General features: G+C 47.2%; 1 protein-coding gene across 1 annotated transcript in view; it reads left to right on the top strand.

Annotated features, from left to right (window-relative positions):
- The window catches only part of TTLL4 (tubulin tyrosine ligase like 4), a 39789-nt gene that overhangs the window by 10458 nt on the left and 17105 nt on the right, over positions 1-12226 (top strand). Inside the window, exon 2 of the mRNA XM_067740554.1 lies at positions 10453-12031. Coding sequence (XP_067596655.1) covers positions 10551-12031 — 1481 coding nt within the window. The 5' untranslated portion in view covers positions 10453-10550. The remainder of the gene's footprint in view (positions 1-10452; positions 12032-12226) is intronic.

Below are 12226 nucleotides of genomic sequence, written 5' to 3'. Positions count from 1 at the left end.
TCCCACATGCTGCTGAGCGGCTGGGTCCGTGAGCCATGGCCGCTGAGCCTGCGCATCCGGAGCCTGTGCTCCACAACGGGAGAGGCCACAACGAGAGGCCCGCGTACCGCAAAAAGAAAAAAAAAAAATTATTACAATAAAAACGTAATTTAAAAAAAAAAGAGAGAGCAACCAAACCAATAAACAAATCCACTAGTGATACAAGTGCTAAAAACTATACTAAGGTAGACATAAAAATCAGAAACAAGTTGGTGGCAGACGGCAAACCGCAAGTCTCCAGTTGCTCCCAAAGTCCACTGCCTCAATTTTGGGTTGATTCGTTGTCTATTCAGGTATTCCACAGATCCAGGGCACCTCAAGTTGATTGTGAGGATTTAATCCACTGCTCCTGAGGCTGCTGGGAGAAATTTCCCTTTCTCATCTTTGTTTGCACAGCTCCTGGGGTTCAGCTTTGGATTTGGCCCCGCCTCTGTATGTAGGTCTCCCTCAGGCTTCTGCTCCCACCCAGACAGCACGGAGTTAAAGCAGCGACTGATTAGGGGCCTCTGGCTCACTCACGCTGGGGGGAGGGAGGGGTACGGTAGTTATAATTGGAATGCCGGGTGAGCCTGCAGCGGCAGAGGCCAGCATGATATTGCAGGGGCCTGGTGTGCCGTGTGTTCTCCTGGGAAGTTGTCCCTGGATCACGGGACCCTGGCAGTGGCGGGCTGCACAGGCTCCTGGGGGGTTGGGGGTGTGTGTGGATAGTGACGTGTGCTTGCACACAGGATTCTTGGTGGCTGCAGCAGCAGCATTAGCGTTTCATGCCCATCTCTGGTGTCCGAGCTGATGGTCGCGGCTTGTACCCTTCTCTTGAGCTTGTTTAGGCGGTGCTCTGCCTTCTGTGGGCAGACAGGGAAGGAATCCCCTCTCCTTGTGCACCCTGAAACAGTGGTCTCTTGCCTCTTAGGCAGGTCCAGACTTTTTCCCGGACTCCCTCCCGGCTAGCCATGGCGCACTAACCCCCTGCAGGCTGTGTTCACGCAGCCAACCCCAGTCCTCTCCCTGGGGTCTGACCTCCGAAGCCCGAGCCTCAGCTCCCAGGCCTTACCCGCCTCGGCGGGTGAGCAGACAAGCATCTTGGGCTGGTGAGTGCTGGTCGGCACCAGTCCTCTGTGTGGGAATCTCTCCACTTTGCCCTGTGCACCCCTGTTGCTGCGCTCTCCTCCGTGGCTCCAAAGCTTCCCCCTCCGCCACCCGCAGTCTCTGCCCGCAAAGGGGCTTCCTAGTGTGTGGAAACCTTTCCTCCTTCACAGCTCCCTCCCAGAGGTGCAGGTCCCACCCCTATTCTTTGTCTCTGTTTTTTCTTTTGCCCTACCCAGGTACATGGGGATTTTCTTGCCTTTTGGGAAGTCTGAGGTCTTCTGCCAGCGTTCAGTAGGTGTTCTGTAGGAGTTGTTCCTCATGTAGATGTATTTTTCATGTATTTGTAGGGATGAAGGTGATCTCCACATCTCACTCCTCCGCCATCTTGAAGGTCCCTCCTAGGTGTTTGTTCTTTAGTTCTTCTAGGTCTTTGTTAAACATTTCTTGCATCTTCTCTATCTTAGCCTCCATTCTTTTTCCGAGGTCCTGGATCATCTTCACTATCATTATTCTGAATTCTTTTTCTGGAAGGTTGCCTATCTCAGCTTCATTTAGTTGTTTTTCTGGAGTTTTATCTTGTTCCTTCATCTGGTACATAGTCCTCTGCCTTTTCATTTTGTCTGTCTTTCTGTGAATGTGGTTTTCGTTCCACAGGCTGCAGGATTGTTGTTCTTCCTGCTTCTGCTGTCTGCCCTCTGGTGGATGAAGCTATGTAAGAGGAGGGACTGGTGGTGGGTAGAGCTGACTGTTGCTCTGGTGGGCAGAGCTCAGTAAAACTTTAATCCGCTTCTGTACTGATGGGTGGGGCTGAGTTCCCTCCCTGTTGGTTGTTTGGCCTGAGGCGACCCAGCACTGGAGCCTACAGGCTCTTTGGTGGGGCTAATGGTGGACTCCAGGAGGGCTCACGCCAAGGAGTCCTTCCCAGAACTTCTGCTGCCAGTGTCCTTGTCCCCATGGTGAACCACAGCCACCCCTGGCCTCTGCAGAAGACCCTCCAGCACTAGCAGGTAGGTCTGGTTCAGTCTCCTATGGGGTCACTGCTCCTTTCCCCTGGGTCCTGATGCACACACTACTTTGTGTGTGCCCTCCAAGAGTGGAGTCTCTGTTTCCCCAAGTCCTGTCAAAGTCCTGCAATCAAATCCCGCTAGCCTTCAAAGTCTGATTCTCTGGGAATTCCGCCTCCCGTTGCCGGACCTCCAGGTTGGGAAGACTGACGTGGGGCTCAGAACCTTCACTCCAGTGGGTAGACTTCTGTGGTATAAGTGTTCTCCAGTTTGGGAGTCACCCACCCAGCAGTTATGGGATTTGATTTTATTGTGATTGCGCCCCTCCTACCGTCTCACTGCAGCTTCTCCTTTGTCTTTGGATGTGGGTTATCTTTTTTGGTGAGTTCCAGGGTGTTTCTGTCGATGATTGTTCAGCAGTTAGTTGTGATTCTGGTGCTCTCGCAAGAGGGAGTGAGTGCACGTCCTTCTGCTCCACCATCTTGAACCAATCCTGTTTTCTACTGTTTTTAATTCTTCACCCAGCTCTCACCTGCAAAACTTAGATGAACCTTTAACTTCAGGATCTGGTACTCATGATGTGGAGTTGAGTGTAGCTTTCCTGCTAGATTCCTTCTATGACCTTGGAATTGTCTGGTCATAGGCTTCCTGTATTTTAGCATGCAATCAGATGCTTTGATCTGTTGGTGAAATGCAGAGAAAACTTTTCTTTAATGCCCAGAACTTCTCATCCTCTCTTCTGGCAGAACTGGGAAGCCAGACCTGGTATTTTTGGAACAAATACTGAGAGTGCTAATTTCTGTTAGGCCCTGAAATACAAAGGACCTTGCCTTGGGAGCCTCTTGGACATCCTGGACAGGCAGTGCTATTCTAGACCAGAGGTTCTCATTATTTGCAGTTTTTTTTTTAAATTAATTTATTTATTTTTGGCTGCTTCAGGTCTTACTTGCGGCCCGCGGGATCTTCACTGAGGCATGCGGGATCTTTCATTGTGGTGCGTGGTGTGTGGGTTTTCTCTTCTCTAGTTGTGGCACGTGGGCTCCAGGGTGTGTGGGCTCTGTAGTTTGCGGCATGTGGGCTCTCTTGTTGAGGTGCGGGAGCTCAGTAGTTGTAGTGTGCGGGTTTAGTTGCCCCATGGCATGTGAGATCTTAGTTCCCCGACCAGGGATCAAATCCATGTCCCCTGCATTGGAAGGAGGATTCTTTACCACTGGACCACCAGGAAAGTCCCTCTTATCTGCACTTTTAAAGCTCTTTGGGGTCTTCAGTGTATTTTTTAATGTGGGATATATATCTACTCCATACTAGAAATTGAAGTATTTATTAATTCATTTAGAAATTATAATAAACCCCTTACAAGTAAACATAAGTAGCATTTTTAAAAATGCAAAATGCGGTTGTTTCAGAAATATTAGTGAGAAGAGTGGCATTGTTTTTGAGAATCTCGTTGTCTGGCTTAATAGAAGACAGCTGGATTCTCATATTTGTTTCTGCATTCAGTTGGTTCGATATGTTGTTGTGATTGAATGATGACGAAAATCCAGCCTCACATAGATAATAGGAAAAGGGAGGAATATTTCTGTGGCCTTTTCAGACAATAGTAGATATTCTTCTTTGGTACTACACAGAAGTTAACAAGGGGTGGTTTTATGCAGTTTAGCTGCAATGGAATCTGAAATGTTATCAGTGAGCTTTTCATACTTTGTTTCATTAGAATCCATTGGTCTGTCTCTGACTTTGACCGGACCTTTCACCCGTGCCTGATTCTTTGACATTGTGTGATAGATATTTAGAAAATACTGGTTCATTGAGTTATGTAGATCTTACAAATGTTGCCACATTTTATTTTACAGTATCAAAAAACAATATATTATCACCACACTCATCAGAAAGATGGTTAAGTATTGGGAAGCTGTCAAGCTCAGGGTGGCAGATACAATTTTGCCAAAATTATAATTTTCTCTTGGAAGCTCAAATTTTATCATTGGCAACAAACACTGTCAGCTGTTTTCCCTGAAGCGACAGGCTTACTCTGTTTCATTTTCTAGAGAATGCCTGCCAAGTATCAACGTCTGAATAACCATCACTTTTGTGTCCTTCATTCTTTCAAGTAAACATGATGTTCCACAGAGAAATTTTGCAATTCAAACAAGTACTTTATTTAGAGACAACCATCGTCTTCTATTTTATATGTACTTCTCATTTTGTAACAGAATATTAAAAAGATGTACTTGAGGATTGAGATTTCATTTTTATTGCATCATCAAGGACATTCTTAAGTAAAGCTAGCATTTCTTCTTTCACTGTGCAGTGAAGGAGTGTGTGGTGGTGAAGAATCTCGCTTGGTGCCATTGTCTCGACTCCTACTCAGGAACCAGCAGTTTGACCCACCATTGCTCTTGCACCATCAGTGGAAAGGCTGGCACAGTAAAAAAAGGCAAATCACATCTTAGTTTTGTTATGAAAATAGTTTCAGCTAGTGGAACCCCTGAAAGAGTCTTAGGGTTCCCTCAGGGTCTGGGACCACACTTCGAGGACCACTGCTTTAGAGAGCTCACCTGAGGCTTCTTTCAGAAGCTGCTGAAGGTCAAGGCTTCAGGAGAGCTAGTCACTTAATTATGTTAAGCCTTCAGCTGTTTTCACTTTTTAGTAATTTGCAGATGGCTCTCCCTCAGCTCTAGCTGCTGTAAGCTGTATTTTTTCCTGAGGTTTACTAACTACTCTGACATAACTGTGTTCTACAAGAGCTGCCCTTCTCAACTTGTGGTAGTGACCCTTCCTTCTCATTAGGGTTGGGGTATTGGCCTTCGTTTCTTAACAGGACCTTAAAGAAGTTCCATGCTCCTCCAGCTTTCTTTAGGGAGACATAGTTTAGGATTTATCTCATAAGAGAAAATGGGTCTGATTCCTATACTCATTCTGTTCGATTTCAGACAAGTCAATTCTACCTTCTTACATAACTGTTGAGCAACTAAAGTAATTTCATCAGAGATCTTATGACTGTAGACTCTGAACCGTTTCCGATGTCCTGAGTTCCCCTGTGACTGAGGGAAACACTTAGATGGAGGAGGAAGAGGAAACTTCAGATCCCAAGAGCCACATACACTCCTGTAATGTAAGAGAGTGATACAGTCAGTGTGTAATGAATAATTGCTTTCTGCAGAAATAGATACTTTGTCCAAGTTGTTCTGGGCCTGGCCCCTGGTGACTTGATGGTTTGAGACAACAGTCATAGATTTTCTAGCATAGACTGCTCGTCATTCACTCTCACTTAAGGAGGAAACTTGAGGCAAAATGACCCCACAGAGAGTGGAAGGCAGAATGAGATAGACAGCTTCTGAATGCTGTCTAAAGATGGCCAAGCAGGATGTTGAGATTCCTGAGACTGGATGCTTTAGAAGGAGAGAGGCTGGATCCAGGGACGTCAGGCAGGATGCTACTGCAACAGCCCTGCACTTGGTGAGGGGGGTGAGGGACTAGGAATTGGACTGAGCCGGTCATGCAAATAGAAAGAAAAGGATGTTTGAGGCCATTTTGTTTATCTTCAGAATGCTCAGCAGTTCTTTACCTTCCTTTCTTATCCCTTTAAGGGAAAAAAAAATTGTTTCTTTTTTAACAGCTTTGTGGAGGTATAACTGACATTGAAAATATTCATCACCCTCAAGTCAATTAATTTTTAAACTTTGTTCTAGGGAGCCTTAATATCTCATGACGTTTTGCGGGGAGGCTTGGGTGGCATTGCTGAGGAGGAGGCCAGACTAGGGCAGTGATCTTCCTCCTTCTACTCGCATAGCTGTGCATTTATCTGTTACAGAAACACAAGATTTTCCTGTAAAAACCATCATGGAGCTTATGAGGCATATTCATACGAGAAGAGAACACCGGTAAAAGATAGCCTTTACAAAGTATCCAATTAGAGGAATAAATTACACAACAGATATTCATGGGTAGGATGGAGCTTGAGCTGGGCCTGGAAAAGGTAAATATAATATGATAAGGATTCGGAAGGAAGAGGCTGAGTGGAGTAAGGGCCTGCAGACCGGTTTGAAAGGATTAGTACAAGACCAGAACAGGTCATATAACAGAGTTAAAGGTGGAAGGAAATGGAAATACACCTTAAAAAAAGACTGAAGCCAGACTCAGGCTAAGAAGTCTGGAATTTATTTATTGACTTACATGAGAATCATGTAGAAGGCTTGTTTAAAATACAGATCCCTGGCCCTACCTCAGACCCACTGAATCCTCTCTGAAAGTGGGGCTCAGGAATCTGTACCCCAGGTTATTCTGATGCAGGTCGTTGGTGGGCTACTGTGATATTAAAGAAGGACTCATGGAAAATTTTTGGAAAGGTAACTGATCAAGTAACATTTAAGCAAAGTTAACCTGGAGGTTGCCTGCAGAATGGAATTAGGAAGGGCAGACCCTGGAGACACAAACTTCAGTGTGGAAGCTGTTGCAGCAGTCCGGATCTGGGATGGCGGTTGAAATGAAAGAAGGGGGCGTGCTATGAAGAAAGAATCTCTTAGGTTTTGTGACTGGTTTGGCTTTGGAGATTAAGAGAAAGGAAGAAATCAGAAGTGACTTAAGTTTTCCTCTTAGGTGACTGAGGGAAAGAAATTTCCACTGAAAGAAATTGGAACGTCAAGAGTGCAGAGCTAGGGAATTCCCTGGAGGTTCAGTGGTTAGGACTTGGCACTTTCACTGCCGGGGTCCGGGTTCAGTTCCTGGTTGGGGAACTGAGATGCTGTAAGCCGTAAGGCGCGGCCAAAAAAAAGAGTGCAGAGCTGTTCTGACAAGCTGGGCTGAAGTGGTTGGACTTGCCTGTGGAAAAGGTGGAGAAGACAGTTGGCGATGAGGACACGGAGCTTGAGAGAAGTCGGGTCTGAAAAGTGACTCGTCTCCTGCAGGTAATAGTTGAAGTGGTGAGAGCAGATTGGTTTGATGTGGGAGAGAGGATAAAAGAGAGGAGCTGTGGAGGATTTTGGAGCGGACCTCTGGAGGAAAAGGCACTGTTGAAGCAATTGGGTGTGGCTGTGGCAGAGTTCCTACACTGAGTAAAGTAGCAGCAACAAGGAGATGCTGGTAGCACCCCAGTGTTCACTGCAGCACTATTTACGATAGCCAAGTTATGGAAGCAACCCAAGTGTCCAGTGATAGATGAATGGACACAGAAGATGTGGCACATATATACAGTGGAATATTACTTGGCCATAAAAAGAGAAATCTTGCCATTTGCAAAAACATGGGTGGGGGACTTCCCTGGTGGTCCAGTGGGTAAGACTCCATGCTCCCAATGCAGGCGGCCCGGGTTCAATTCCTGGTTGGGGAAGTAGATCCCACATGCATGCCACAACTAAGAAGCCCACATGCTGCAACGAAGATCCCGTGTGCCGCAACTAACACCCAGGGCAGCCTAAATAAATAAATAAATATTTTTTTAAAAAAAGCAAAAAAAACATGGATGGATCTAGAGGGTATTATGCTAAGTAAGATAAGTCAGACAAGGAAAAACAAATGCCCTGTGGGAAATGGCCATTGCAGACACATACAAGATCTAGAATCCTGTTAGTCACAGAGAAGAGAATCCACTTTACTCTGGCACTAGCCCAGCAGGCCACCCGCAGCTTCTGAAGAGGGTGGGAGTATATCCTTCGCCTTCCTCTTCCTCATTTGGATTAAAAGTGAAGCCAGCTAGATGCCGGGCCACTTGCGTCCAGTGTTCCTGGCACCGAGGATTCGTGTGGAGGGCTGCAGAGAGGCAGACATTGAGCAGTGTGTGCAGAGAGGAGGGTTCTCTTCACCCAGCCCCGAGGTGTGCAGTGGGTACCCATGTCTATGAGGGAAAGTGGGCTTGCCCGCGGTGCAGATGAGGATGCAGTGGTGTGCTCTTGGGCACTTCACCTGCAAAGGGGGCTCAGTATAAACAGTGGAGGAGTGCTTCCAACCTGCCTTTTGTCTTGTACCTGAAGGTTAGGGATAAGTGAGGGAACAGGGCCTAGGTGTGTGTTTCATTTCTATTTAAGAGGCAGCATGGAGTCAAACTCAGGTTTTAATCTAGCCACTCCTTGTTGGTTGTTTAATTATAGAAAAGTTACTTAGCTTTACTGAGTCTTGGATTCATCATCAGCAAATTGAACATAGGGTGTTTGTGAGGATTTGATGAGCGTAGTACCTGGTATTTATTAGGTGCCCAAACTAGCATTCATCAGTTCTAGTGTATTTCCCCTTTATTTACTGTGTTTTTTTCAGTTTATTTATTCAACAGAATATTGAGCACTTATTGTGGGTGAGACCCTATATTGGGGACATCAGGGGAAGGACAACATGCTCCTTGCTCCTAGTCAGATGAGTAGTCCATTATTAAAGCTCAGTGTAATACAGACAGTGATGGTGGCGAGCACAGAGATGAGGCATCCTATTTGAACTGGGGAGTCCAGAAAGGCTGCCTGGTGAAAGTGATATTTGAGCTGTTTATTTTTTGTCTGGTGGAAGAGAAGGAAAGGCTTCTAGGGAGCGATACTTGTAGAGACATGAAGGTCTGAGATAGGAGGATGCACGTGACGAGCCACAAGTTGGGTGATATTCAGGGAGCACCAGCCTGAAATCTTGTTTCCTTAGCCCTTTTTGCCATCACTTTGGTGAATCTGTTGTGCTGCATCGGTGGGGAAAGATGTAGATTCCTGAAAGACGACTACGTGAATTGGGACGTGAGTCTGTTGAGTGTACATGACACACACTCAGGTGTGTGGTCTTAAAAAATCACTGGCAGGATTTGACCCTTCCCTTTGTGTGTGCTTCTCTACCATAAGTGCAGAGTATAACTGTCCCCCGCACAGTATTTCCATAGTTTGGACTTGGTGGAGGTCTATTTTCTGTTACCTTAATTTGCGGTTACTGGCATCATATCTGGTTTTAGCCCTTATGCTGTCTTTTGCCCACTATCATTTTGAATATTGGCAGTGATTTTTTGGTACTCTCCTTGAGAAAGAATCCACATAGGTCAGCCTTTTCAGGAAAAGAGGGCGACATCATGTGGCTTCTGCAGGCTTTTTGTTGGTAGACAACACCAACAGTTCCTGTAGCTGTAGACAGGAATTCTCCTATCAAAATACAAAGTCCTCTTCCCATTTGTGTCTCAAATGAAACTTGAGCAAAAAAATTCTCTGCTAATTCCTTCCCTCTAGCCACTCTGAAAACACTTGATGAAGATGCCAGGATTTCATTTAGAATTATCCCAGATGAATGACTTCTTATAAAAGGGTCTTGCATTATTTTTCCCCTGGATGCTGTCGTGAAAGCAGACCCACCTTTCCCTGCAGGTGTGAAAACTGCAGAATATTTTGTGAATTTGGCTTAGAAAGCAAGAGACCATACTAAACTGACTGTTGGGAACCCAGAACTACAGGCTGGTTCAGAGGTTTTGCTTTAGAGGAAAGATTCAATGAGGAAATGTAAGAGACACGTTCTCCTTCCCCCAAATCAGCTCAAACTGAAGGCTGGGATTTGGAATAAAGAAAGTTTCTCTCCTCTTCTCGCCTCTGTATTCTACTCCCTGACCTTTCCTGTCCCATTGTGGCTGCTGGAAATAAAGTCACCTTAAATATAAAGAATGTTGGTGTCTAGTTCCATCTTGTTTCTTCTCTTTCCCACCAACACGTTGGTTGGAATTTAAGCCTATATAGTTGGCAAGACACTTGAAGAGACGAAATTACTGTCTCAGCTCCAGGATGCACTCCAGAGGTCAGCAGGAGAAATCTCTGCTCTTACCTGAACTTGTCACATTTAACTGTGAAAAGCAGACCACATCCGGGGCAGCTGAGAATTGGTGAGGGAGCAGTAGATGTAAAATATGCTTCTCAAATGATCTTTGACCATTCAGAATTGGTTGATGAGGAGGAAGGTATTAGCTGGTTTCTCTGCCACACCCAGACTTGCCTCATTCCTAGGCACACTCGTGTCAGGTGAGGGAAGGAAGCCACTTGTGTAAAGTTGTGGGTGATGAGACAGAAAGGTGATTTTTTCTTTGGAGAGAGACGAAAGAGCTCTCTGAGTGAGAGGGTGGGAACATGTGAACAGACTTACACTGGTGGCACCTTAGTGTCCCAGTCCTTGATGGAGCCAGCTTTGGTTGCATGAGGGCAGCAGGAAGTCCACTGAAAACACCCTAAGGATCTGGTGTTCTTCTCCCAGGGCCCCAATTGATGACCAAGACTGGTTGCCCAAGAAGTGCTGAGGTGGGGCTCTTCCTTGCCTGGGCACCACTGTAGCATTGTGTCTGTCCTTCTAGGACTGTAACATTCCCAGTTGTCTCTCTGCCCTCCAGGCTGACGGACCTCAAGGATGCGGCTGCTACTGCTGGAAGTACGAGGTTCCTTACCTGAGCTGGGCCATGAGGCCACGTGGCCGTGATGTGGGCTCCTCATGGCCTCAGCAAGAACAGAGCACTACACTATTGGCCGGGGAAACAGCTTTAAGCCGAGTGGGCCCTCAGGCACAGTGCCTACCCCGCCACCTGAGAAACCCTCTGAGGGCAAAGTCTGGGCTCAGGGTCATCAGCAGGTGAAGCCAATCTGGAAGGTGGAGAAGAAGCACGTGGGAACACTTTCAGCAGGGTTGGGCCCAGGCCTCTTGGGTGTCCCACCGCAGCCCACATACTTCTTTTGCCCCAGCACTTTATGTAGCTCCGGGAGCACGGCTGTCATTGCAGGCCACAGCAACTCCTGTTACCTGCACTCCCTCCCGGACCTGTTCAGCAGCACCCTGCTCTACCGCCACTCCAACTACGGCCACAGACCATACCAGCAGCTGGAGTCTTTCTGCTTGCATTCAAGCCTGTCAGAAAAAAGACCTCTTTCTCTCCCTCAGAAGAGACTCCCTATCAGACTCACTGCCAATAAGGCCACTTCTTCCAAGGTCTCCCCCATGGCATCCTCATCCACAGAACCATACCTCTCACTGGGAGCGGCTGGGGAAAATCCTTCAGGGAAGAGCCTGGCCTCTGCCATCTCAGGGAAGACCCCGTCTCCACTCTCCTCTTCTTCCTCTTCCTACAAACCCATGCTAAATAACAACTCCTTCATGCGGCCAAATAGCACTAAAGTGCCTTTATTGCAGGCCACAGAAGGCCTGAAGCCAGTATCCTCACCGAAGGTCCAGCTTGTCTCCTGGCATCAATCAGGGGGCACTGGAGACTGTGCACTCCAGCCTGTTGAGCACAAGGTGCCCAAGAGCAGTGGCACTGTCCTAGATGATGACCCTTCCCACAGCACCCTGTCTACCCCCAGTTCCTTAGACGCTTCCACCACCAGTGCTGCCTCTCCCCACTACAACTGGAGTAACTTAGCCACAGGGGCAGAGCCACATCCCTGTGGCCTGGATGGGGACTCTGTTTCCCAGAATCTGACTAAGGAGGTTCGGTTCACTGAGGCTGTGAGGAAGTTGACTGCAAGAGGCTTTGAGAAGAAGCCAAGGCAAGGCTACCATTTTGAACAGTCTTATTTCATGAACCCCAGCTTGCAGTGGGATGTCCTCAACAGGAACAGGTGGTGGAAACCAGCTGTGGTAGGCCAGCAGCTCCCTCAGGAGAACGCTGGAGCAGACAGTAGCGTCCTCCCTGGAGCCTCGGACACCATGGAGCTGGACAGTACAGTCTTCTGTACCAAACACATCAGTATTCACCTCCTTGCCTCACACGCCAGTGGGCTCAGCTGCAGCCCTGCCTGTGGATCTGCAATCAACTCCCCACCTCTTGGAGAAGACAAAACTCCAGCTCTGCCTTCTCCCCCTCAGCCCCTTGGCGTGGCCGAGGTGGCCACCCGCCTCTCTTCCATCCATCTGGGCAAGCTTGAGAGGGAGGAGCCTAAGGAAGCCAGGAAGCTGGACTCACCTGCTAGGGATATTGGGTAAGTCGGAGAAAGTTTTTGGTTCATTTAAAGCAGTAGAATGTATACATGTTTGGTGACACTGACCGTCTGTCTCTGGAGGTTGGTTTTGTTTCTTAACTGCTGTAGAAGTTTGGTTTTCACTTTAGAGCAGAGGTCAGCAAGCTACACTTTGCAGGCCAAATCCCACCCTCTGCCTGCTTTTATAAATAAGGT

Source organism: Pseudorca crassidens, chromosome 6 (assembly GCF_039906515.1).
Source record: "Pseudorca crassidens isolate mPseCra1 chromosome 6, mPseCra1.hap1, whole genome shotgun sequence".
In the NCBI taxonomy this organism is placed as follows: domain Eukaryota; kingdom Metazoa; phylum Chordata; class Mammalia; order Artiodactyla; family Delphinidae; genus Pseudorca; species Pseudorca crassidens.
The sequence above is the reverse complement of the archived record's forward strand: the minus strand, read 5'-3'. Positions and strand labels throughout refer to the sequence as shown.